Genomic DNA, 27,156 nt, shown 5'->3' with positions numbered 1-27,156 from the left:
TAGGAGGGGGCAGCTAGGTGGCATGTGGATAGAGCACCAGCCCTGAATTCAGGAGGACCCGAGTTCAAATCTGGTCTCAGACACTTAACACTTCCTAGCTGTGTGACCCTGGACAAGTCACTTAACCTCAGCCTTAAAAAAAAAAAAAAGTGAATAGGAGATTTCTCTAGAGATCTTGAAGAGTCCCCAAATCTCCCCACCATACCCCAAGAAGGGGACAGGATGGGAGCATTTAAATGGGTGGGTTGCCAAGCCACATGGGAGAGGTAGGAAAAGAGAGAGGATGGGGGAAGAGAGAGATGTTATCTTACCCAGTGCTTCTTGGGTGGCGAAGGTGAAGGCTCATGCCATGGGGTAAAGACACATCTCCAAGTTCACCCCAATCCATTGACCGCCTCCTTGTGGCTACAGCCTGACCACTATGGAGGAGTGTGAGAGGGCTCAAACACAGATTTCTCCCCCAGAAGAAATCAAGGAGACTGCCAGCCTGGGACCCGAGAGGGATGGCCACTTGGTGGGGGGAGGGGTGAAGAAGAGCCATTCTCCCCTGAGTGTCTGAGTTGCTGCTTGAGGGCAGGCTTTTCTGGAGAGATAAAGGGATTAGAAATGCCTTGGAAAAGAAGGTCTTTTGTCTCTGGAGACAGAGTTAGACAAAAGGAAGGCTTTTTTCCTGAAAAGTAAGACTGCACACACCTCAAACCTGGTCTGGGTACTGGCTGTTTTAGAGCTAGAGTGAGAACACAGATATTCTTCCCGGAAGCTGCTCAAACTGCTAAGATTGGTTCTGAGAGACCTGAAAAGGTTAAGGTTAGTTTTTGGGGTAACAATTTTTGGGATTCCCATAGGGCCACCAAATAATGAAGGAAAGGAAAGGGGGGATCCCATTGCTCGGTGCATAGATAATCCCATGAGGCGCAGTGTCCCCTGTAAATGAATTTATAGGCCTGAAAACCTAGATTGATAAATAAAAGGTTTATTGTAGAAATTGGAAGTAAAGCTCAGTTAGAAAGACCCCAGGGCCAGAGGTGGCGTCTGGGTGGGCAGGAACCCTTACATGGCTGGAAGGATACCATGTGCTGCAAAGAGGGCTCAGGCTTGGCCCTTTTTATATCTAGAAGATGATGGGCGGTACCCCTAAGTTCTCGGTGGGCTTTTCAGTTAGCTCAGATCAGGTGAGGGCGGGGGAAGCTGAGCTGATAGTGGGGCAGGGCCAGGATATTCAAAGAGTACCTTTGACCAGGATTTGTGAATCAAGGTCAGCCATGGGTTGGGCAATTAGAAAGGAATCTTAAAGGGACCTCAATCCCCATCAGCATCACATGACTAAAAAAACCGGACAGAACAAGAAACCTAACTAATACAAAAAGGAGCAAAATAGTCCCTGTCCTCAAAGAACTTAAGCTCCAACAAATATATATACAACGAACTATGTAAAAATTAGGAAATAATTAACAGAGGCAAGTCACTGAAATTAAGGTGTTCAGGAAGGCTTTGAGACTTAAAGATAACAAAGTGTTTTGCAAAACTTAATCCTCAATTATAACTGCTTGCTATTGTCACTACTATTATTTCAATTTTCCATTCTTCTTTTGGAGGACTAGGGCCTAGCACATAGTAGGTATTCATAGAATTAGGGTATGGCTTGCAGGAGTCTGAATGACTCGGGTTCAGTATGAGATTTAAGGAGGTTTTCCTGGCTCGAGGCTGACAGGGAGGGGGGAGGGGAGAGAGGAGGTCCTAGAAATCTGCGGGGGTTCTTCCTTCCCACCTCCATTTTTAAGCTTAGAAAGCAGAGATTCGGGTCGGGGAAGGGATTTGCCCAAGGTCACGCAGTAGTGAGTGAAGAGCCCTTCCATGTCCAGCCTTCGGGTGCTGCAAGATCCGATTCAGCTGCCGCAGCAGCTGCTGCAGCCCCCCCCCCCCCCTCCCCGAGTGCCTCCCAAGCGACCTTCCCCTTCGCCGCCATCTTAGAGCCTGGTACAGGCTAGCCCACTGTCTCTTATATATCAAATAAGCGCTGGGCCTTCTTTCCCGCCCCTTAGAGATCAGCTGGCCCGCTCAAGGCCACCACGCCACCTTTCTCTAAAGTAAAGTCCCTTAAGTAGTACGAAACTTGCCCACGGTCAAGATGGCGGCAAAGGCCTCAGCCCTCGCCTGAGGCCCCTGATGCAAGGCGTCATCAAGAGGCGTCAGCCTCTAAGGGAAGAGGAGGCGGTCGGGAACCATCTCCATGGAAACCGCTGGGCGTAGGGCGCGGCCAAATACTAGAGGCTGGCGGCGGGGGAAGATCAGAAACGCCTCCAATCCCCGGCGACCTGATTCTGACCCTGGCCCCCATCTAGGTTGGAGCTCCAATCCTGAACCAAACCTCTGCTCACTCTCGAGTCTCCGCTCACGTCCGCATCCCGACAGAGAGCCCAATCCTGACCCAGGCCCCTACAAGGCCCCTGAACCCGGTCCCGATCTTGACTTCGTCACTGATCCTGACCCTAACTCCAACTCCAGCCCCGACTCCGGCCCCGACTCCGGCCCTGGCCCAGGCCCGGGTCCTAGCCCCGGTCCTGGCCTCGGACCCGGCCCGGGCCCTGACCAGGCTCCCGGCATGTTGCGGGACGAGACCCTGGACGGGGCCACGGTGCCCTCCCTCTGGAGAGGATCCCTGGAGATCCGCAGTGAACCGGTGAGTGAAAGTGGGGGGACTCCTCGACCCGAGGAGTTGGCGAAGCCCATTTCCCTCCCCTCCGTGCCCTCAGTGGCTCCTCTGGCCCCCACCCCTCACCTCTTGTTCTAACAGTTGTATAACCTAGAAAGAAGCACTTCCCTTCTCCTGGACCTCTGTTACCTCATCTGTAGTTCGGGGTGCACAGTTGGTACTGTCTGTCACATGAGGTGAAGGGGTTTCAGATACAAAAAATGAAATAAGCAGTCCCTGCTTCCAAAGCGCTTCCACTTTATTTGCAAAAATAGACCCGTATTTGTATATACAAAATAAATGTGTATAGTCTCCATGAACTAAATCGATGATTCTAAATCTAAATTGAAATCAAACAAAATTACGTTCTCTAGTGAAACAAGTCTGGGTTTTGGAACTGTGGTTACAACAATCAATACTGTTATCAGCAAAGGAGCACTAGCTCCCTATGTGGATTCCGAAAGGACCTGCACACATTTTTAAGGGAGGGACAGCTTTCCCTGACTTACTGAGTGGACAGCTCCTTCTGAAAAAGGCTGGGCTCTTGGGGCTGTTGGTGGAGCCAGATTGTCTGCTTGTATCTTGGTGTCTGTTTCTAAGGAGGGAACTGGTTTTGGCTGGTCTGAAGGAGCCAAGGATGGATTTAAGCACTCTTGAAGCAGGGGATTAGGTTCTGGCCCTGGCTCTGATACTAATTAGTTTTGTAACTTTAGGCAAATAAATCACTTAAATCTTTTTTAGGTCTCCGTTTTTTTCTGTAAAACGAGGGGCTGAAATTTTATGGTCTTTTACTCAGTTCCAAAATTTTTAGATTCTATGTTCTCTTCTTTTCCAACAGATTTTATACATTCTGATTTGGAGAGTCATCAGCTTCTTTTAATGCTGGGAAATTTTCTGCTCTATTTTTGAGCCATTCTTACTGTTTGGCCCTTCTGAAAGTTGCCAGAACTTGGGACCTCACAAGGGGAATTTGAATGATTTCAAAATATTCCCCAAGGAGAAATTATGTAAAAGTATACTTCCCAGCTCACCTTTTTCCCCTACCAAGCTCCAAGACTAGCTTTTAAAATAATTTCCCCATTTCCCCCTTCCTGATTACTCCAGGACTACTGTCTTTTGTCTTGTTTGAACAAGAATTTTGCTAACGTAATTGAACTCTACCTCTTCTGAATTCTCCATTTAATACCTAACTCTCAAAAGAAGTGAGATATACAGATTTAAGAGAATCCACTCTAAAACTTCACTTGGCCTATTTGTGCCTTACTTGTAATGGAACATTTCATGTTCATATTGGTTTGATCAGTCATAGTTGGATACACTGTAACTTGAGTCTAACATAGTGATGTCATTTTGGTCCTTCTCTTCAGAAACAAAGGACAACAATCGACTAAGTAATAAGGATTCAAACCTAGGCCTAGTTACACCAAATTTAGACTCCATATTGTTTTTTTTTTCCTTCTGTACTGAACTATCTCCATCCTAGATCTCAATTTCTTCCTTTGTAAAAGTAGAGGCTAAAACTAACTCTGAAATCCCATGTAGCTCTTAATATGTTAAAATTCTGTGGTCCCCTAGGTCTGGGATGATCTCTTTAAGGTATTTTGTATCTTGGGTATCTTTGTATCAATATCATGTAGATATTGATTGATTAGCATACATGTTCCTGATTACCTCTTCTCCCAGTGTATACAGATGTTTACTGAGGAAGATGATCTCACGTAATAATAACATCTTGATTTCCTTGAGGCCTTTCTTAGGTGAAGTGGAGGTATACAAAACACTTAAGTTCTTTTTAAAACAGTGGTTTGTGTTCTTTTTTTTTTAATCTCTGTGTCGTGATTTCCTGATGATTGTTCCCTTAATATATACTTCATTAAAACATTTCAACCCATTGACTGTGTCTGAAAAATCTTTGTCTTTCTCCACACCTATAGTACCTCACCTTTCTGCCAAGAAGAGGGAGACATGAATCACCTTTAACCTTCTGAAATCAAAATTGGTCACTTTATTGATCAGAGTTTTGGAGTCTTTCATTGTTTTCAGTTAACACTTGTCCCTTTAAAGGATGTCAAGAGACTCAAATGAGATAATATATAAAAAATGTTTTGTAAACTTTAAAACAATACGTAGATATCAACTATTATTTTTATTGTTGTTATATTGAAAAAAAGTATGATCCATAGTCTGTTAGATGCTGGCAGATGACAACAATAAAGACCTGAACAGTATATTACAGATAGAGGGAAGGAAAAGAGTTTACTGAGCAATGGCAGCATAGGGGAGGGTCTGGAAATAGAAGTATATAGCAAAAAGTATGCTTACTCCTACAACATTCTATTAGGGGACATAAAATAAGAAGCACATAGAATTAGAGGGAATGGCCAGAGATATCATGTATTTCAGAGGAAGCCAGGTTTCTGTAATTATGAGAGGAGAGAAACGTTTTTTAAAGGTTTTGGAGAACTAAACATGCAGAATTGGAGAAAGACAAATTTTCTCCTTGTTTTCATAAAAGAGAAAAGAACAATTTCTATATACTATATATAGCCTTAATTTCAATCCTCCTACAACTCTTAAGTATCTTATTAACATATTATCAGTGGTTGGTAAGTGAATAGGGAAAAGGATTCAGTGATCATAAAGAAATAAGAAAAATGGTATTTACACACATATATTGTATCTAGGTTATATTGTAACACATGTAAAATGTATGGGATTGCCTGTCATGGGGGGGAAGAAGGGGGGGGATAATTTGGAAAAATGGATACAAGGGATAATATTATAAAAAAATGACTCATGCATATATACTGTGGGAAAAAAATTCTAAAAAAAAAAAAAAGAAATAAGATCAGTGCATTTGGGACTAATCTTATTCCTTTTTTGGCAATATTAAAAACTTGGGTAGATCAAAGCAATGATATTTATGGTATTTATCTAGATTTTAGCAAAATTGTTTGGCAACTAGATGGTCTAGAGGCTAAAGTTGGATCATGAAGACCTGAATTTAAATCCAGTTACTTATCAGCTGATTTGGGGCAAGTGTTTACTTCAGTTTTCTCAACTGTAAAAAGAGCCTAATGAAGTTTTAAGGATCAAATAAGATAATATTTGTAGAGTGCTTCTAGGAGCTATATACATGCTGGCTATTACTGTTATTGCTACATTTGCCTAAAGTGACATACTATTTTTATGGGAATGATTTAGACTTGTGGCCTAAGTGAATAAGAATAGTCATTCTAGGTTTCATGTCTACTTGATTAGAATTTTCTAGTGCAGTGCCTCAGAGGGATTGATGAAAAGCAGCCTAGATCACCAGGATCTCATCATTTGATCTCCAAGAGCCAGTGTGGTTTCATCAAGATGGGGCACAGAGAAGTATGGGTTAGATGATAACACAATCCAATCGATTCAAAGCTGGTGGAATATATACCCAGGGTAGATCTTTGGAAGTATTGAAAAAAATTTTCAGTGATAGCAAGTGAACATGTTTGATTAGATTTTAGGGTTTATTTTGAGAGATACAGACAGAAACTTAGGTAAGGACCAGATTGTGAGAAGTCTTTAAAGTCAGGCTCAGCTGCTCAGAGTTTATAGTAGTTTTTGTGGTTTATTTTCAACAAAAAGTGTTGATATAAATATTTTTACATATATGAGAATATTATCAGTAGTCTCCTTGGGGTAAAAACCTAATAATATAATCTCTGGGTCAAAGGGTATGGATATTTTTGGAAGAAAAAAAATGAGCATTTAATATCTATATGTCAACTATGTTCCAGGTACTATTAAATACTTTATAAATATATCATTTGATGCTCATTTGATGCTCCCAACAACACTAGGAGATTGGTGCTATAATTTTCACCTCCTTCCCCCCCCTCCTTTATAGGTGAGGAAACTGAGAATTACTTGCTCAAGGTCACACAGCTTAGTAATTGTATAAAGCCATATTTGAGTTCAAATACCTCACAACAGATCTAGTACTTTATCCACTGTGCCATCTAACTGCCTTTTAATTTTTACTCTATTTCCAAATTGCTTTGCAACTCTACCAACAATGCATTGGTATAACCTTCTTCCCACAGTATTGACTATATGTTTCTTTTATCATCTTTATCAGTTTGTAAAGTATGAGGTTAAACCTCAGGCTTATTTTCATTTGGATCATTCTTTTTATTATTTTGAACATTTTAATATGATTATGATAAGGTTCGAATCCCCTCAATTCCTGGAAGTGATTAAGTTTGGCTCCCTTCAATTCCCTGTCAGGAAGCCGATTGATGAAGTTCAGCACCGGGCAAGGAATTGTGGGAACCCCTTCTGGTGGCGCAGGTCCTTTTTTTTTTTTTCTGAGGCAATTGGGGTTAAGTGACTTGCCCAGGGTCACACAGCTAGGAAGTGTTAAGTGTCTAAGGTCACATTTGAACTCCGGTCCTCCTGACTTCAGGGCTGATGCTCTATCCACTGCGCCACCTAGCTGCCCTTTGCGCAGGTCTTCTTAAATGAATTTACGAACCCAAAAAGTTAAACTAGCAAAAGAAGTTATTGGCATTGGGAAGTCAACCTTTGCTAGAAAGACTATATTCCTTGGTGGCAAGGTCCCGATAAAGGGGTTTATAAAATTTTTAGCAGAAAAATCCTACTCTAGCAGAGAAAGTGAATAAGGTCTTGTTTGGGAAATAGGAGAGAGAGATAAAGAGGGAGTAATGCTGAAAGAGAATGTCTTTCAGTAGGCAGAGTCCCTTGAGGGAGCTATGCCAAGGGAGATCCCTTGGCCTGGTATGATTCCTGCTTTGAGATCTTTACTGCCAATGATTGAGCTCAACTGCCCCCTTTTATGGCTAGAAGCTGAGGGCAGCTCTTGGTGAGGGCTGGGAGCATTTTTAGCTGGAATCAGAATAGAAAATCTTGGAATTGAAAGAAATCTCCAGCTAGGGCTAAGTAGGAGTGGTCCTGGATTCAACTAGTTCCACTCAGATAACTGTGTGAAACTACTTTATCTTGATTTCCTGGGGGCGGGTCTCTCAGAGAAGAGGTTAGCATTCTAGAGAGCAGGAAAGAGAAAGAGTTTGGGGGCTCCTTTTGTCAAATATTAATAGTTTGCAATTCTTTGAGATTTGTTTATTTATATCCTTTGTTAGCTTATCTATTGGAGAATGGCTTTTCTTCATTTATATGTATATATATTCATTTATATGTATATATGTAAACATATATATATATACATATATATACATATATATACATATATATGTATATATGTAAACACATCTATTTCTATACACACACATAAGCATTTTTTTCATATTCATCATGCTGCACAAGATAAATCAAAGGGGGAAAAAAAAAGAGAAGAAAAACAAACAAACACCTCAACAAAGATAAAAATACTATGGTTTGATCCACATTCAGCCTCTATAGTTCTCTCTCTGGATGTGGATGGCATTTTCTATCCCTGCAACAATATGGGATTCTACCGAGAAGGAATACCAAAGCCACCTCAACCCTTCATGCACAATAAATTTTCTGTCATATTGCAGAAATGCCCTTGTTGAGCAAGAAGCATTGAATTGTGACCCTGGGAATGAGTGAGCTAAAGGGTCACAGCTAGTGGCTATATGAATGGGGATGCCTGAATATGGCCTCTCACCTGTGAGCAAGCTGCTGAATTGCTGGATTGGTTCTTCTCCCATTGGTAGATGTCATGCTTCCGCAATGCCCTCGTGCTGCTTCTCTGAATGGTGACTGGGGATTGCCTACTGTCCACGGGCTGATCACTCTTGCAAAAATGTATATTTTTATATATACATTTGTATATATATATATATATATATATATATACAGGGCTGTACGGCATAATAAACTGGAGCCCTTTTCACACCTTATGAATCTCCTACCTCATTCATCTCCTTTCTGAGATCAAAGGGCTCATATGCCACGAGCTCTTAAAAGCCAGCCACAACATATACCAAATATATTGAAATTGTCTTTAATCACCCATTGTTAAAAAGAGCCAACTCCATTACAGTTGATCCTCACATAATCTTGTTGATGCTATAGATAGTATTTTCTAATTTATCCATTCCCCAATTGAGGGGCATCCACTCACTTTCCAGTTCCTTGCCACTACAGAAGTTTTGCCTGTTACAAACATTTTTGTACATGTGTGTCCTTTTCCCTCTTTTATGATCTCTTTGGGATACAGGCCCAGTAGAGTCACTGCTATGTCAAAAAGTAGACACAGTTTTATAGCCGTCAGGACAGTTTTAAATTGCTCTCCAGAATGGTTGGATCAGTTCACAACTCCACCAACAATGTATTGATGTCCCATTTTCCCATATCCCCTCCAACATTTATCGTTATTTTTTCCTGTCATCTTAGCCAATCTGAAAAGTGTGAGATAGTATCTCAGAGTTGTCTTAATTTTCATTTCTCTAATCAATAGTGATTTAGTAATTTTTTTCATCTGGCTATAGATAGCTTTAATTTCTTCATCTGAAAATTACTTATTCATATTCTTTGAAATGGTCTCATTTTCTAAAGCCACTTCTTACTTCTTGCTGGGAATGGGTATAGAGCTGAGTCCATCCTACCGGGTTCCATTTTGGATTGGGTGGTGAGCTTAAGGGGCCAGGAGCTGGTTAAAGCAGCTATCAAAATAGTCAAGATTGACCAAAGTGTACAAAAAATAAATCTTAAGAAGGGTTTAGGGACAATATCATTGGAATGTATGAGATTGGATTGACCAAAGCCTACAAAAAATCTAACAAGCAGGGGTTAGGGACAATATCATTAGATATTTGGTAGAGAAAATAACTGGTTGAGAAGTCTCCAGTTGGAGATATTCTTCTTGATAGGGCTTTTGAAATATTTAGGGTAGATTCATGTTATAGCCTTTAGTTTGGCTAAAGAGTTATTTCCTATTTGTGGGAGCCCATGAATTGGGACAGTGAGAGTGAGAGAGGAGCACTTAAAAGTAAAGCCCTAATCTTTGGTGTGTAAACTAAAGGGCAATCAAGAAGTGTGGGAGAAAGCAGATGATCTGGAGAGAGTTATGATCTATTTTCACTACCTTCCCTAAAGATAAAGAATACCAGGTAGACTGAACTCTGTAAAAAGCTAGTTGGGCATAATCCCTTAAAATAGAGACTACATTTTGTGCAAGGGGAGATCTTCAATCAGTTGATAAGGAAACCCAGAAGTAATTACTAATAAAAGGAGAGAGGATGGGATGGGGTCTCCAGAGATCTCAGTTTTCCGAGAGCTCTACCTGCATCAAAGGTGCATCGAACAGAAGGCCTACTTGAGAACAAAATGTCCACTTAAGGCTGAGAAAATGATTACATTTGGGGTGCCAAGCAAAGAGAGTAACCAAAATCCCAGTGAAGAATATTGCTTTGGGAAATTGAAGTTATATTTAATTCAGAAGCAGATTTCAGAAAAGGGGATTCCTCTAGGCTAACAGAAGCATTCACAAACCCTTCTTTAACCATCTTAGTTTGTTCAGCAGCTGTGAAGCTTGATTAACAATTACGTGTCAAAAGCAGAACGTTTGATATAGAAAGACCAATCCACAAAGGAAGGAGTAACACAAGTGGGGTTGCAAAGAGAAAAGTTTTTGCAAAACATTGCATTTTGTTGGAGATGCTGAATGTGAGTAACATATCCAGAAATCCTAGACTATTTCTCCCAGTTTGTGAGGCTCTTTTTGTAGGTTGATGTAGTTAAGTCACCCATAGTGTGAAAAGATTATATCCCTTTATTTTACAAGGGTCTGTTATTAGATGGAATATCATTGGGAGGGGGGTAAGGATGCCAATCATCAGCTTGGTTTGTGCATATCAAATAAATTGTTTTTAAGAAACACAATATAAGCAGATGTTATTCCCACATTAACAAAAAACTTAAATAAAATTGACTTTTATATCAATGTAACACAAAATAGCCCATGAATTATATCTTCTAAGAAAACTGAGTGCATTAAAATTTTCTAAGTCACATTGAAAGTGTTTAAGGTTTCTCATTATTAATTATTATTATCAATAATCATTATAATAGCTGGATCTCACAAGTAGTTGTACCAATAGCTAAATGTTCTTAAATTTTGAAAGATTTAAAGACTTCATTTCATATAAGTATATATTTATTTCTAATAAGTTATATTTAAATATATCCAGGAACAGGCAGATGACTAGGCCAAATATTCATTTACCCAATGATTTACCCATTTCAGATGGAAAATAGTAATTTGATTAATGACTACACATTTTCAGATAGAAAACAGCAAGATCTTACATACTTGCATTGTGCTCATGGCTCTTGCACTGATCACTTACTCTGAATATAAATATTTTTTTATAAGCAGGGACATAAATAATTATAATAACAGGACAAAATAAGTATCCTTAGCTCTGTTTGACTTCAGGTATGAGTCATAAATGATAACCAAACATGCACTAACAATCTCACCAATTCAGGAATGATTAGGTGGGAAACATTACTATCCAAAAGAACACAATTGGGAAACTTGAGCCACAAGGATCCCACCTTAAGGAGACCTCAAAGTTTTATTGCCAATCTCTTTGCCCAGATGCAAGCCTCTGCACATTGATCATATCCTCATATTTCTCTGGAATGGCGGGTTTCTGACTTAATAGTTTATTGTACACATCTGCATTCAAACTCAAAAAGAAATATCAGTTATAGTTATGGGCCCAAGAAATTTGCTCAGATAGCCATGTCTCATATCAGAGGTTTCAGATAGGTTCATATCTAAAGCAAAACAGGCTTGCATATTCTGAGCAAGCAATACTCATTGTTTAGGAACTGAATCTAAACTATCTCAGGACTGATATTAGTGATGAGATATGATGGGGGCAGGCACTCCCATGCCATGCTTTCTTTTCATGTGCATGGCAGAGAGGAAAATGAACTTGCAGAGAGGAGAAAAAGATAATTTGCAATATGATCACAGCAAGAATTGGTGATATTGATCTCATATTATTGTTCATAGGGTGAAGGGCTTGTAGGGCATAGCCAAAATCATGTGTAGAAAAAGTAGAGGTTTTGTTAAAATTATTCAGCATAGATATATTGCCTATAAAGTGATTTCCAGTTTACAAAGTAATTCCAATTACTTATAAAGATAATTTTTAACATTTATTTTTTTTTTAAAATTGAGATACAAATATTCCCCCTCCCTCTCTAAAATAGTAAGTAATTTAATGTAGCTTATATGTCTATAATCATGTAAAATATATTTCCATATTAGTCATGTTGTGAAAGAAGAAACAGATCAAAAGGAAAAGAAAACATGAAAAATAAGCGAAAATAGTATGTGGGGGAGCAGCTAGGTGGTGCAGAATAGAGCACCAGCCTTGAAGTCAGGCGGACCTAAGTTCAAATCTGGTCTCATACACTTATACACTCATACACTTCTTACTTGTGTGACCCTGGGCAAGTCACTTAACTCCAATTGCCTCAGCACACACACACACACACACACACACACACACACACACACACACACACAAAAGAAAGAAAGAAAAAAAAATAGTATGCTTTATTTTTTATTCAGACTCCATTAATTGTTTGGATGTGGATAGTTTTTTCCATCATAAGTCCTTTATAATTGTCTTGGATCATTGTATTATTGAGAAGAGCTAAGTCATTCATCATTGTACCATTATTATTATGTATACAGTGTTCTTCTAGTTCTGTTCATTTCACTTTGCATTAGTTCATGTCATTCTTTTCGGGTTTTCCTCATCATTTCTTATAGCACTTTGCATTAGTTCATGATATTCTTTTCGGGTTTTCCTCATCATTTCTTATAGCACAATAGTATTGAACTCAACTTGTCCAGCAAAAAATTAATCCTCCAAACATATTACTTTTCCAAAAATTACTGTTACTAAAGAGGATACCACCATCCTTGCAATCATCCAGGTTCTTAACATGGTCATTACTGATTTCTTCTTCTCACTCACTCTATATATTCCGTCATTTAGTAAGTCTTATCATTTCTATTTTCCACATCTCTTCCATGTGCCTCTTTTCTAGCTCAGCTACCACCTTTATTCAGTCCCTTTTCATCTCTCCTATTGTCTGTTGTAATAATCTCCTATTTATTTATTCTCTTTGCTTGCAGTTTCTTCTACTCAACTGCCAAAATGATTTATCTAAAGTGCTGACTATATCATACTCTCCCTTCACTGCCCTCAGTTTCTTAGTACCTCTAGGATCAGGAAATCTTTTTGCATTAAAACTCTTGGCCTATACACTTTATGGTACTGGCCTCTTCTTCCTTAAATAAAACACTCCATCTCCTATCTTCTTTTTCTTTAAAAAAAAACAAAAATCAGTTTTATTTTCAGTTTTGATTTATCTCTGCTCCAATTCCCCTCTCCCGTTTATTGAGAAGACAAGAAAAACAAAACCCATTATAAATACGTATAGGCATGCAAAACAAATTCCCGTATTAGCTGTGTCCAAAAAAATTAAGAAAAAAAATGAAAGGAAATATTCCATTTGTAAGAGAATAGCATGATTCGTTATGAATCCTTTGGAACTGTGGTTGGTCATTGTGTTGATCAGAGTTGATAAGTTATTTTTCAGAGATGATTACCTTTCAAAGTTTATCTTTTCACGTGCTGTTACTGTAAAATTGTTCTTCTGATTCTGCTCACTACACTTTGTATTAGTTTATCTAAGTTCTGCTAGGTTTTTCTGAAACATCTCCGTCATTTTTTTAGAATAATCTAATTTCATCACATTCATATATCATAACTTGTTTATCCATTCCCCAATTAATTGGTATTTCCTCAGCTTCCAATTCTTTGCTGCAAAAAAAGTTGCTATAAATATTTTTGCACATATGGATACATTTCCTCTTCTCTCTTTCTCATTCCTTTAATTTCTTTTTTCTTGACTTAATTAGCTTTTTAAAGCATGAAATTGAATGATAATCATGATAGTGGATATTTTTATTCTTTCTTTACCATGTCTTACCCCCATTACAGATAATACTTGTTCTTGGTTTAGAGCAGCAATGGATAGAATGACAGACCTGAAGTCAGGAAGACTCTTCTTGAGCTTAAATTTTGCCTCAGAGACTTACTAGCTGTGTCACTTTGGATTGTGTCTTAACCCTAACTATTCTAATATTTTTGCCAAGAAAACACCAAGTGGGGTCATGAAGAGTCAAACACACTGAATAACTTACCATTTTTATTTATACCTATGTTCATGTGTGTGTGCACACATGCAAGTGCTTAATAGGAATGGATGTTGAATTTTGTGTATATTGAAATAATTGTTATTTTTGTTGGTTTTGTTATTAATATGGTCAATTATGCTTATACTCTTCCTAATACTGACCCAGCTTTTCATTCCTGTATATATCCATTCTGGCCATAGTATATGCATGGGGGTAGCAGCTTAATGGCATAGTGTGTAGAGCATTGGCCTTGGAGTTGGGAGGTAGCTGAGTTCACCATTTAATAACTTAACTTAATACACAACACAGTGTGACCTTGGGTTAGTCATTAACCCCAATTGCCTTGCATAAAAAACAAAGCAACACAACCCCTTTCCCCCCAAACATAGTATAAGCATGATCTTTGTGATGTATTGCTTCAGGTGCTTTGTAAATTTGTCTTGTTTAATTTTTTTTCATCGGTATTCATTTCAGAAATTGGTTTATAGTTTTTTTTTTGTGTTTTGACTCTGGTTTAAGTATCAAGGCCATATTTATGTCACAGAAGGAATTTTATAAGATTCTTTATTTACCTAATTTTTTAGATTGTCTCATTTTTGTTGTTATCTTTTTAAAAATTTAGGTTATATATGCACTATCATTTTAAAAAAAAAAAAACTTATTTCCCTGTAAGTCGTGTTGGGAGAGAAAATCACAACAAAAGGGAAAAACAATGAGAAAAAAAAAAGTGAAAATAGTATGCATTGCTTCACATTCAAACTCCTTAGTTTTTTTTCTGGATGTGAAAAGCTCTTTCCATCCAGAAAATTCCAAGTTTATTGGAATTAGAGTCAGTGGGATTGCTGAATTGCTGAGAAGAACCAAGACTTTCATAGTTAATCATTGCATAAACTTGTTGCTGTATACAATGTTTTCCTACTTTTGCTCACTTTACAGCATCATATAAGTCTTTACATTTACAAACTTTTCTAAAATCAGTCCATTCATCATTTTTTATAGAACAATAATATTACATTACTTTCATATACCATAATTTATTCGGACATTCCTCAACTAATAGGCATCCACTCATTTTCCAATTCCAATTGTGCCACCACAAACTACTTTACTACTTTACTTTACATTACTACAAATGTTTTTATACATGTGTATCCTTTCCCTCTTTTATGATTTCTTTGGGATATAGACTCAGTAGTGGCACTTCTGGATCAAAGGATATGCAGTTTCATATCCCTTTGGACAAATTGTTTGGACAAAATGTTCTCTAAAATTCAACTCTAAAATTCTATGATTCTTTTTAAAAAATAAATTGTCATTAATGTCTTTTTAGTCACCATGATTTTTTCCAGTTAGATGTCTGCCCACCCTCCTCCCAGTGAGTCATTCCAAAAAAACAAATAGTACTTTTTTTAAAAAAAGAAAAAGAAGTAAAACATAACTGATCAATAAATTGTAAAGTCTGAGAATGGGTATACTGTGCAACATTTTTGGACTTTCCATTTCAACAAAGGGATAGATTGGGAGTGTTTTCTCTTAACTTTTCTTTGGAGCATTTCATGTTCTTTATAATTTTTCAACATTGACTTTTTATTTATTTTTATATGGTGATTCATTCTTTTTGCATTGTTGGAATCTATGTATTATTATTTTTTTTAGCTCTGGTTGCTTCACTTTGCATCAGTTCAGGAATATTTATTCATGCTTTCCTGTATCTATCCCATTCATCATGATTTAGAGTTTATATCTACCTTGCCCTAAATACTATGTTCTTTCTTATTGTTCTTCCCTAGAAAAGTTGCCAGACTGCCAGCATTTCCACTTCAGAAGGAGCCTGCCAAGCCCGTGAACAGGTTGATGCAGAGGTACAAACTGATCCACCTTTTCCTGTGGCCCTACGATATGCATCCCAGCAAGATATCCCTGGGTTGGCCTCCTTCCTCCGTCGGGTAGAAAACCTTATCATCCGGGAGCTGGATAAGAACTGGCAGAGCCATGCATTTGATGGCTTCGAGGTGAACTGGACAGAGCAGCAGCAAACGGTATGGAAGGGTAAGGAAAATGGGATTCCCCATGTCCTCTGACAACTCCAGTGCCTCTTGTCTTTTTTATTTTCTACTTTCAGGTCTTCCCATTAAAATTTCTGCAAGCCTCTAGAACTCAAAATTGTTGTTTCATGAAAATCATTATCTGTTCCTGTAGAATTCTGAGAACCTGAGACTCAGGAAAATTTGAATGGTTTTTTTTCCCTCCTCAGTCTTGATCAATGAAGTGGGCTTTCTATTCATTCTTTGTGTCTCTAACTTGCCTTCCCAGGGTGACTGAGGAAAAGAAATCAGTTTAATAATAACATTTGATCACAAAGATAAAAACATTCATTGAAATAATTTGAAAAGACTACCATGATTACTTTAGTAATTTTTCACCTCTTTGGGTCTTGTAGGATAACTCTTCTTTCTGGATAGCAAGTTTTCTGGCTAGCCTTAAGCAACAAAATTTAATTTATTTTTACCATTTGGGTAGAAAATTTTCTAAAATATGTCACACATTTCCGTGCTTACTTACACAGAAAATATCACACAAAATGTTACCTCTTTTTAAAAAAATGTCTTTGTTGATGCTCTGCTTTTTAATTAAGTTTTATTGAAGATTTCAGTCATCTTTGAACATGACAACACTGATGTATAGTGATTCTTAGTAGGATTTTCCCTTGGCTTATTACAGAGCCAAGTCTCTTCTCTTTTTGACCTAGATTTTCCTTTTTCTACTTGTACATAATTTTAAAATCAGCTTGGATTTTTAATTTATACATTATATTCTTCTGCTTATGAAATTTAAACTTTGTTGTCATTTAAAAATAGTGATTATTGGGGAGCTAGTGGCACAATGGCTAGAGCACCAGCCCTGAAATCAGGAGGACCTGTGTTCAAATCTGGTCTCAGACATTTACCACTTCCTAGCTATGTGACCCTGAGCAAGTCATTTCACCCCAATTGCCTCAGCAAAAAAAAAAAAAAAAAAAAATTTAGTTTCATTGATTGTAGTATAAGTTTGTAGTGAGGTTTTTAGGCTAGAGTTATAAATTATAGATTTTAGAATTTGTACATTTAATGGACAGAATTAAATATATAAGTTTCTGAAAATTTTGGATATCTCCTTTAGATACTTTTAACTTTCATTGTTAAGCAATTTGGAGAATCCTTTTATTGTAAGTAAAAGGGTTAATATGACTAGACAATGTTTGATGAAGTCTGCTAGTATGGCAAAGGAGAAAACAGCCCACCAACACATTAATGAGAAATATATCTTTGAGTTGAGAGCCAAAAAAAAAAAAAAAAAAAAAAAAATCAGAACACAGAAGTTCTTGTTATAAATATATCTATATCTTAAAATGCAGTTATGTGGATTGTCAAGTCTTTGTGGCTAGTATTGATTTTCATAGTCATTTTAAGAACTTCCAAAAGAAGCTACTAACAGGTACTACCATGTCTTTACTCTAGAATCTCTTCTGTGTACTTGTCTATAGTATTTCCATGCAAAAAAAAATTTTAATTTTTAAAATTTAAATTTAAATCCAATTCTTGCTATGCTTAGACTTTCATCTAAGGTGTTACTAACATGATTAAGAACAATCTTTTGAGGAGAGCACCTTCCTATCTAGTAGCATAACATAACATTGATAAATTCAGGGACATATAAATAGTGTTATAAGATTAAGGACCCAATCTTTGAGTGTTTAAAAGAAATTATTGTAAAGACACTATAGTCTTTGTCCTTCTTGTATATGTAGAGAACCTGTTTCTTGAATTAAGAAATTTTGTCCTGAGACTTGAAATACAGTCATTTTGAAAGTTTTCTTAGCTTCTCCCAGGTTGGAAGTCCACAACTTTGTAGGGGTGTGAAAGCCCTTGAAGTCAAATGAATTTTGGATGTGGGATCTGATAATCTAATCCTAGTTCAATTCTTGTTGTGTGCATTCAGATATCTGTACATTGTTTAATCAGTTTTGAATCTATAAGATTTTCGTTTTTTGGAAAACATCCTGGCCTTGTTTATAATGAACTGCTTTTCTCTGATGATGTGTTCTATCTGTCCCAACGTTGAATGCCTTTTCTTTGCAAAGCTGAAAATCTTGTGGTACAGATGAGAATTTCTTTGACATGTCGCTGTTGTCATCTCTGAATCCATTCTGTATTCTTTCCAGTATTCCCTAAATAAGATAATCCTCAGGATTGTGTCCGTCATCTCTCTCCTCTCCCCCAAATACACACACACACTCTGCCAGGGGTGAGAAGAGGGAGCATCATGATCTTAATGGAGCTAAGGGGGAAAGACCAGGATCTGGTGTGATGCTCTATTTTTTTTTTTAAACTTTGTTTTGGTTTGTTTCCTTTTTTTCTGGTTATATATATATACATTATTTTTTAAAAATACACATTACTTTATGAATCATGTTGGAAGGGAAAAAACGGAACAAAAGGGAAAAACCATAAGAGAAAAAAAACATAAGGAAAAAAAGTGAACATGGCTTGTATTATTTTACATTCATTCTCCATAGATCTCTCTCTGAATGCAGGTAGTGTTTTATGTCCAAAGTTTATTGGGATTGCCTTGGATCACTGAACTGCCAAGAAAAAACAAGTCTTTCATAGTTGATCATCACACAATCTTGCTGTTAACTATGTACAATGTATTTCTTGCTCTACTTGTTTCCCTCAGCATGTTTGTATAAATCTTTCCAGGACTTTGTAAAATCAGCTTGTTCATCATTTTTAAAAGAACAGTAATATTGCATTCAGCCATTCTCTGATAGATGGGCATTTACTCATTTTCCAGTTCTTTGCCACCACAAAAAGAGCTGCTACAAACATTTTTGCACATGTGGATTCTTTTGCCTCCTTTATGATTTCCTTGGGATATAGACCCAATCAAAGATTTTGCACAGTTTGATAGCCCGTTGGGCATTGTTCCAAATTGTTCTCCAGAATGGTTGGATCAGTTCACAGCTCCACCAACAATGTATTAGTGCCCCAGTTTTCCCACATCCCTTCCAATATTTATCTTCATCTTTTTCTGTCATCTTAGCTAAACTGAGAGGTATGAGGTGGTACCTCAGAGTTGTTTTAATTTGAATTTCTGTCATCAGTAGTGATTTAGAACATTTTTTCATGTGACTAGAAATAGCTTTACTTTCATCATCTAAGAATTGTTTGTTCAGATCCTTTGACCATTTATTAATTGGGTAATGACTTGTATTCTTATAAATTTGACACAGTTCTTTATATATTTTAGAAATGAGACTTTAGTGATATAATAGATTTTACATTGATTTTATTCCCAAAGACTTTCTTTTCCTCCCAAAAGAACCCTCTTTTTTTTTTTTTTTTCAATCTACAAACATTTATTAAAGATTTACTATTCCCCAGGCATTGTGCTTGATGGTCAATATAGCAAAAGACTCCTTGACCTTGATAAACCTAACAACATCAGCACACAGTTGAATATACAAAGAAAAACAAAAAGAATCTTCATGAAAGAGCATTATGAAGCATTGAACTTCAGTTTGATTAAATATCTATCTATCTCTCTCTATATAAGCTATAATCTACTCACTTGATTCTGTTTTCATTTATATCAAGAATGCCACAATTGATATGATTCAGCTATTCCAGCACCAAGCCCAATCATTGGTCACTGGTTAAAGAAAAGTTTAAGAATGGTCTATAGATTTTGTGATTTTTAATGTCCTTGGTCATCGTTTCCCCTACTCTGTCATTAAAAATGAATAAGCAAATGAGGACAACATAGGACCAGTTTTTTTTTTTTTTACATTTACATTTTTTTTGTTTTGTTTTTGTTTATTCATGAGTTGAATTGGCTTTAAAAACTTTGTCACAAGTGGATAGTCTTCTGGCGATGTTGAAGAACCCTTTCTTATAAGCAATAAATACAGTTTAGTGAAACAAATCAACATATTGTCCATGTTTGAAATTATATGCCAGCCTGGGGATGGACTTTCCTTTCAGTCTTTTGTAGTTCTCATTGATCAGTGTATTGATAGAACGTCCTCGAGGCTTTCACTGTTATTTTTCTTTACATTATTGTGGTCAGTATGTAAATGGTTCTCTTAGCTCTGCTTATTTTGTACAAGTCCCCTGAGTCTCAGTGAATTCTTTAGAAATAATACCTTTTTTTATATAATAGTTTTTATTTACCAGATATATGCATGGGTAATTTTACAACATTGACAATTACCAAAACTTTTGTTCTAATTTTTCCCTCCTTCCCTTCCCAGATGGCAGGTTGACCAATACATAGTAAATATGTTAAAGTATAAGTTAAGTACAATATATGTATACATGTCCAAACAGTTGTTTTGCTGTACAAAAAGAATCAGACTTTGAAATAGTACAATTAGCCTGTGAAGGAAATCAAAAATACAGGCAGACAAAAATAGAGGGATTGGGAATTCTATGTAGTGGTTCATAGTCATCTCCCAGAGTTCTTTCTCTGGGTATAGTTGATGCAGTTCATTACTGCTCCATTGGAATTGATCTCATTGTTGAAGAGGGCCACGTCCATCAGAATTGATCATTATATCGTATTATTGTTGAAGTATACAATGATCTCGTGGTCCTGCTCATTTCACTCAGCATCAGTTCACGTAAGTCTCTCCAGGCCTTTCTGAAATCATCCTGTTGGTCATTTCTTACAGATCAGTAATATTCCATATCACAATTCATTCAGCCATTCTGAGAAATGATACCTTCTTAAAGATTTGTGGTCATGATTGTGGACTTCTATTATTGGACCATACCATATTACTGTTGAAGTATACAGGGATGTTTATCCATAAGCTAAATGATGCTAGATCACTGTGCTTTTTGAGTTTTATATTTGCTTTTTAAAAATTACATTTTCCCCCATGGATTCGTTTAATCCTATTGTTGGGCATTTGTGATTCTTCTAGATTTGTAAAGAATATCTTCCAGTATAGATCCCTTCCCTTTACTGATCTTTCTTCCCAAAAACCTCTACCCCCACATACTTTAGGTTTTTTTCCTTGGGATTTTTTCATTAAGGAAGAATTACTGTGTGTGTTTGTGTGTGTATGTGTACATGTAAATATCAGAAGACCCTTGATTTATTTTTGGTTTTGATTTGTCTCTTACAAATTCCCAAATTTAATTTTTTTCAATTTACATTATTTTCCTCTGCTCACTTCTTCCTCTTTTCAAAAGAAAAGAAAAAGGAAACCCTTATGACAAATATGTATTGTCAAACAAAACAAATTCCCATATGCAGAAATGTATATCTCACTCTGAATTAAAAGTTCATCACTTTTCTTTGGTTTCTAGAAGCATGATTCATTGCATTGATCAGAATTTTAGTCTTTCAAAGTGGTTTTTCTTTTTTTCCCCCTACTGAGGAAATTGGGGTTAAGTGACTTGCCCAGGGTAACACAGCTAGGACGAGTTAAGTGTCTGAGGTCAGATTTGAACTCAGGTCCTCCTGACTTCAGGGCTGGTGCTCTATCCACTGTGCTATCTAGCTGCCCATGTTTTTTTTTTTTTTTTTTTTTTTTTTTGATTGTTTCCTTAAGGTCTTGTCATTCCTTGTCATTTCTGAGACTGTCCCCCCTGCCCCTGGTACAAGCCCTCTTTATCTTGCTCCTGGATCATTGCAATAGGCTGCTGGTTGTTCTCCCTGCTTCCCTCTCCTCGCTACAGGCCATCCTCCCTCAGTTATGAAAGTTGTCTTCCTCAAGCAGAATCTGATTCCTACTCATTGAACTCTAGTGGCTCCCCATTACCTCCAGGATCAAATATAAATTTCCCTGTTGACTTTTAAAGCCCTTCACAACTGGCTCCTTCCTATTTTTCTCCTTTTCTTTACGCTTTCCTGCCTTCTTTAGCCTCCTTACTTTTCTTCACACATGGCACTCCATGACCCTCTGCCTTGTTCCTGGCCAACCCATTTTACTTAGCTTTAATTACTGATTCTCTTGGAGAATGCTCTTGCCCAGAGAGTTCTCCCTGTTGCTTTTCTGACTTCATCCAAATCTCAGTTTAAGCTCTGTGTTCTATGAGAGGCCCTTCCAGTTCCCCATTAATGTCGGTGGCTTTAGCCTAATCTGTCTTTTCCTCTGTGTTGTCTCCCCAGTAGATGTGAGCTCCACGGAGTCAGGACTGATTTTTTCCTCTCTTTGTATCCCCAGTACTTAGCTCAATGCCTGGCACAGAGCAAGTACTTAGTAAATGTTGTAGTTGTTCCCTAAGGTGGAGTTATTTTTTGTTTTTTCACAAATTTTCTGTGATTTGCCTCATTGTCAGGGTACTGCTGATCGTTCATAGAATTGTAAAAATGGCTGAGATTTCAGTAGTCATTTAGTTCCACTTGTAGGTAGGTAAGATTTCTTTGTAATTCCGGTGTAGCATTTTGTGCTCCACCAGCTCCCTTTCCTGCTTCTCATTTGCTTCCTTTAACCTACCTAAATCTAGGGATAAGGATAGGGACTAAATCGGGGATTTTATTGATCTGGGTAATCTGTGGATAAAGATTTTCTTATCCCAGTGCAGATTGGCACCATTTGACTTAAGGTCCCAAGAGCTTAAGTGATTTGCTAGAGGTGAGACTTGAATCCAGATCTCTGTGTCTTGCAACCACCAGTCCTCTGTCCACTTAGTGTACAGCCTCTCTGCTGAATAGATCTTTAAGCTGTTTAGAATGGTGCATAAAATAGGAGACAGGGGAGGATGATGGGCTTCTGGTGAGGAAAAGCAAGGTGCATTAGAGTACTAACTTCATGATCTGGCTGTTCAGAAGACTCTAAGGCTTCTTTCATAGCACTTTGCTTTGTTCCACATAGAAGGTGAATTAACTATATTTAACTCTGTTTCTCCCAAGTGCAGGGCAGAAATAGGAGGGAAACTTTTGGAGCAGAGTTGAAGATGTCTGTATTTCTTTGCAAGGCTTGTAAGCTTCCTCAGCCCAGAAGGAGTTTCTCTTCCCTTCTGGCATGGAGATGCCTCATCTCGCAGGCTAAGGAGTGTATGGCTTCTTTGTTTGGCAGGTGACCTGCCAGCACACTTTGTGCTACCCCCTGGCCCAGGCTCAGAAGCTGCAGGTGACCAGCGTCTCCTGGAATGCCACTGGCTCTGTGGTGGCCTGCTCCTACGGTCGGTGAGTATCTGTGCAAGGGCCATTAGGAGCTTCAGCTAGTTTGGGGCTGGAGCAGAGATTAGTCCCAGCTCTGCCATTGATCTGCTTTTTGATCTTGGATAAATTATTCTGGACTCTGGATTTTATGTTTTTATTTTCATTGAGCAAAAATTTTATTTTCTACCCTCATCACCAACAAAAGAAAATAAAAAACTAATGCGCACAATTCAGCAAACCAGATTCCCAAATTGGCTACATCCAAAAACGTGCATTTCATTCTGTACCCTGAGCCCATCACCTACCATCAGCTCCCAGGTGGGGAACATTGCCATCAGCACTCTGGAATCACGGCGGGGAGCCAGGCAAAACTCAGAGACCACTTAGTTAGGTAGTCAGGAAGGGCTGGGAGGCCCACCCCTGACCAGCCACAGAAATGGTAAGTTTGAGACGTCTGTAGGACATCTGGGGGCAGCTAGGAGGCGCCATAGTGCACAGATGGCCAGGTCTGGAGTCAGTTCAAATCCAGCCTGGGACACTTCCTGGCTGGGGGAGCCTGGCCAAGGCACTTCATCCTGCCTGCCTCAGTGTCCTCTTCTATAAAATGAACTGGAGGAGATGGCGAGCCTCTCCAGTATTGCTGCCCAGAAAGCCCACACGGAGAGTTGGGCATGACTGGAAGTGCAGGCTTTGGATTCATCTGCACAGACCCAGTGATGGAACCCACAAGAGAAGGGCAGAGCATAGTGAGAGAAGGCCCATATGGCCATCAGACTTGTAGAAAAGAGACCCAGAAAAAACGGCATCAGGAGAATTGTGGGGAGAATGTTGGGGATAGGGGCTGGTGGGGACTATTAGAAGTGACAGAGAGGTTGAATGAAATGAGGGCTGAACAAAACCACTGAGATTAGTAGTTAAAAGATTGTTGATAACTCTGGTGAGAGCGCATCCCCTGGTGGGATCAGAGACCAGATTTCAGTGAATGCCTCTAATTGTTTAAACATTCTTCCTTCTCTTGTACTAAATCCAGTGAGTCAGTTCCCCTCCTCAGGGGCCAAGCACAGTAAGTCTTTTCCACTTGACAAACCTCCAGATACTTGAATGTGCCCATCCTATCTTTTCTAATCATCTCTTTTTCAGGCTAAACATTTCTTCGTTCCCTTCCTTAATCCTTATATGGCACAGTTCTGAGTTTCCTCAGCATTCTGTTCAATCTTCTTTGAACTTGTTTTGGCAGGTCTTTGGTCTTTTTAAAATGTGATTTAGGCCTGAAACAGTCTTCTAGATGGGTTCTGCCCTAAGTGGAGCACAGAAAAATTGTCACCTCCTGCATGGAGGACCATGTTCTTTAATTTCACGTAGCTGATGCATCATCCATGTTAAGCTTAGATATAGTTAGCTATGACCACCAGGATTTTCATTTAACCTGTGGTCTTGCTTGTAATATCTCATCCATTTTGAACTGTTAGAGATGATTTTTTTGCACTCAATTACAAGACACAGAGTATTTATCCTTTTGATTACATTCACTTCATCATCCTAGGTTGCCAGCTACTATATTGGCCATCTTTATTATAGATGCCATCTATATCTTCATTTAAACCACTGATAAAAATGTTGAACAGAATGTGTGATTATCAGCTTGAATCCATTATGATCCTTTTAATTCATCCATTTGCTAGACTAGACCAGGCTAGTTATATAGTGGGGATCCAAGAGAGTGTTGGAGAGGGGATAAGGACAGGGACACTTTTCTGTTTGCCCAGAAAAGGCATCTACCTGGCCCCCAGGACCCAGTTCATTGTTGTTAGATTGTTGCTGTTGCTGTTATTATTATTATACTTATTTCCACTTCATCTTCAGTGGGGTTCATATAGAAAATTGCTATCCTGCTAGTATTCTTTAGTCTTTAGTGCTCTCTTAAACAGGTAATTAAAGTAGCATTCTTGTATTTTTTTGGTTTTGAGTAAAAGTATTGGGATGTTTAGCTCATTTTTTGTGGGCTCATTGAAAGCATCTTTGGCACAACTTCAGAAACAGGCAGATGATATGTACCACATTCTGTTGCAACATAGCATTATTCTCTGCTATGTCTCTATATTTTGAAGGCTATTTATTACATGTAGCTTAGAGATTTTGAACAATGGTTATAGAGAGATCTATTGAAAACATAGTTAATTTTTTTTGAATTAGGGTTATATCTTATCATTATTGTTATTGTAATCCTAAAAATAGAACACATTACATAAAATTATGTAAAATATAATAATAAATGACTGAAATTTATATAGCACTTTATTACGTGCATTATCTCATTTGATCCTCAAAACTAAGATAGATTGATATTCCCATGGGGGGAAAAAAAGGATCAGAGAATTTAAGTGATTTTTCCACAGCTCATAAGTAGCAGAGATAGCCTTTGAACCCATGTTCTGGATTCAAAATTTTAGACATTCTTAGTTTAGGTGAGGCTGTGGTTCCCTTTTCTTTTTTTTTTCTTTTTTTGCTGAGGTAATTGGGGTTAAGTGACTTGCCCAGGGTCCCACAACTAGGAAGTGTTAAGTGTCTGAGACCAGATTTGAACTCTGGTCGTCCTGACTTCAAGGCTGGTGCTCTATCCACTGTACCACCTTGCTGCCTCAAGGCTGTACTTCTCAACTCCTTCCTAGTTGGGTTTTTATTTGTGCAGCCTAACTGAGCTTATGTTTTTGCTACTTGGAGGATTTTTTAAATTAATTTTTTGAGTTAAATCTTCACATTTAGGGCCAATATCTTCATCCTCTCCTAGGGGATCACATATTACAAATAGCATTTTTAAAAGATAAAACAGGAGAAAAAATCAGCATAACAGATCAATACCCTGAAAAAGTCTAAAATCATGTGAGTGGATAATTTCTTTCTTTCTTTCTTTTTTTTTTTTTTTTTTTCTTTTCTCCTGGTTAATGACTCATTTCTGGAAGTTCCAGAAAAGCCCAAAATCACTGGATTTTTTTTTTTTAATTAAAGCTTTTTGTTTATAAAACATAAGCATGAGCAGTTTTTTAACATCGATCCTTGCAAAACTTTCTATTCCAAATTTTTCCTTTCTTCCCTCCACCCTCTCCCTTAGATGGCAGGTAGTCCAATACGTGTTAAATGTGTTAAAATATGTTAAAATCCAATATATGTATACATATTTATATACTTATCTTGCTGCACACACACACACACACACACACACACACACACACACACACACACACACAAATAGAATCTAGAAAGAAAAAAACCTGAGAAGGAAAACAAAATGCAAGCAAACATCAATAGAACGCGTAAAAATGCTGTGTTGTGGTCCACACTCAGTTGCCACAATCCTCTCTCTGGGTGGAGATGACTTTCTTCATCACTGAACAATTGGAACTGGTTTGAATCATCTCATTGTTGAAGAGAGCCACATCCATCAGAATTGATTGTTGCATAATCTATTATTGTATCTTATGTATAAAGATCTCCTGGTTCTGCTCATCTCACTCAGCATCAGTTCATGTAAGTCTCTCCAGGCCTTTCTGAAATCATCCTGCTGGTCATTTCTTACAGAACAATAATATTCCATAACATTCATATACCATAATTTATTCTGCCATTCTCCAGTTGATGGGCATCCACTCACTTCCCAGTTTCTGGCCACTACAAAGAGGGTTGCAAACATTTTGGCACATACGGGTCCCTTTCCCTCCTTTAAGATCTCTTTGGGGTGGGGCAGCTAGGTGGTACAGTGGATAGAGCACCAGCCCTGAAGTCAGGAGGACCTGAGTTCAAATCTGGTCTCAGACACTTAACACTTCCTAGTTGTGTGACTGTGGGCAAGTCACTTAACCCCAGCCTCACAGGGAAAAAAAAAAAAAAAAAAAAAAAAGATCTCTTTGGGGTAAGCCCAGTAAAAACACTTCTGGGTCAAAAGATGTGCACTGTTTGATAAATTTTTGCGCAAAGTTCCAAATTGTTCTCCAGAATGGTTGGATCCATTCTGAGTGCGTAATTTCTAAGGATTGATTTTTTGATTTTAATTAACATAAATAGGGGAGATTAGGGAGACATTTGATTTGATCTGATC

At 37.9% G+C, this 27,156-nt stretch overlaps 1 protein-coding gene across 2 annotated transcripts in view; it reads left to right on the top strand.

The window, feature by feature from the left end:
- The first annotated feature begins 2,184 nt into the window (after positions 1-2,184).
- Positions 2,185-27,156, top strand: part of DYNC2I2 (dynein 2 intermediate chain 2) — a 31,353-nt gene continuing 6,381 nt past the window's right edge. Inside the window, exons 1-3 of one of the 2 annotated variants that reach the window (XM_074293805.1) lie at positions 2,185-2,680; positions 15,698-15,946; positions 22,978-23,087. In XM_074293805.1, coding sequence (XP_074149906.1) covers positions 2,231-2,680; positions 15,698-15,946; positions 22,978-23,087 — 809 coding nt within the window. In that variant the 5' untranslated portion in view covers positions 2,185-2,230. The remainder of the gene's footprint in view (positions 2,681-15,697; positions 15,947-22,977; positions 23,088-27,156) is intronic. The other variant, XM_074293804.1, reaches the window with a different exon arrangement.

This window comes from Sminthopsis crassicaudata, chromosome 2, assembly GCF_048593235.1.
Source record: "Sminthopsis crassicaudata isolate SCR6 chromosome 2, ASM4859323v1, whole genome shotgun sequence".
NCBI lineage: Eukaryota > Metazoa > Chordata > Mammalia > Dasyuromorphia > Dasyuridae > Sminthopsis > Sminthopsis crassicaudata.
Note: the sequence above shows the minus strand (reverse complement) of the source record. Positions and strands in the feature narration are given on the sequence as shown.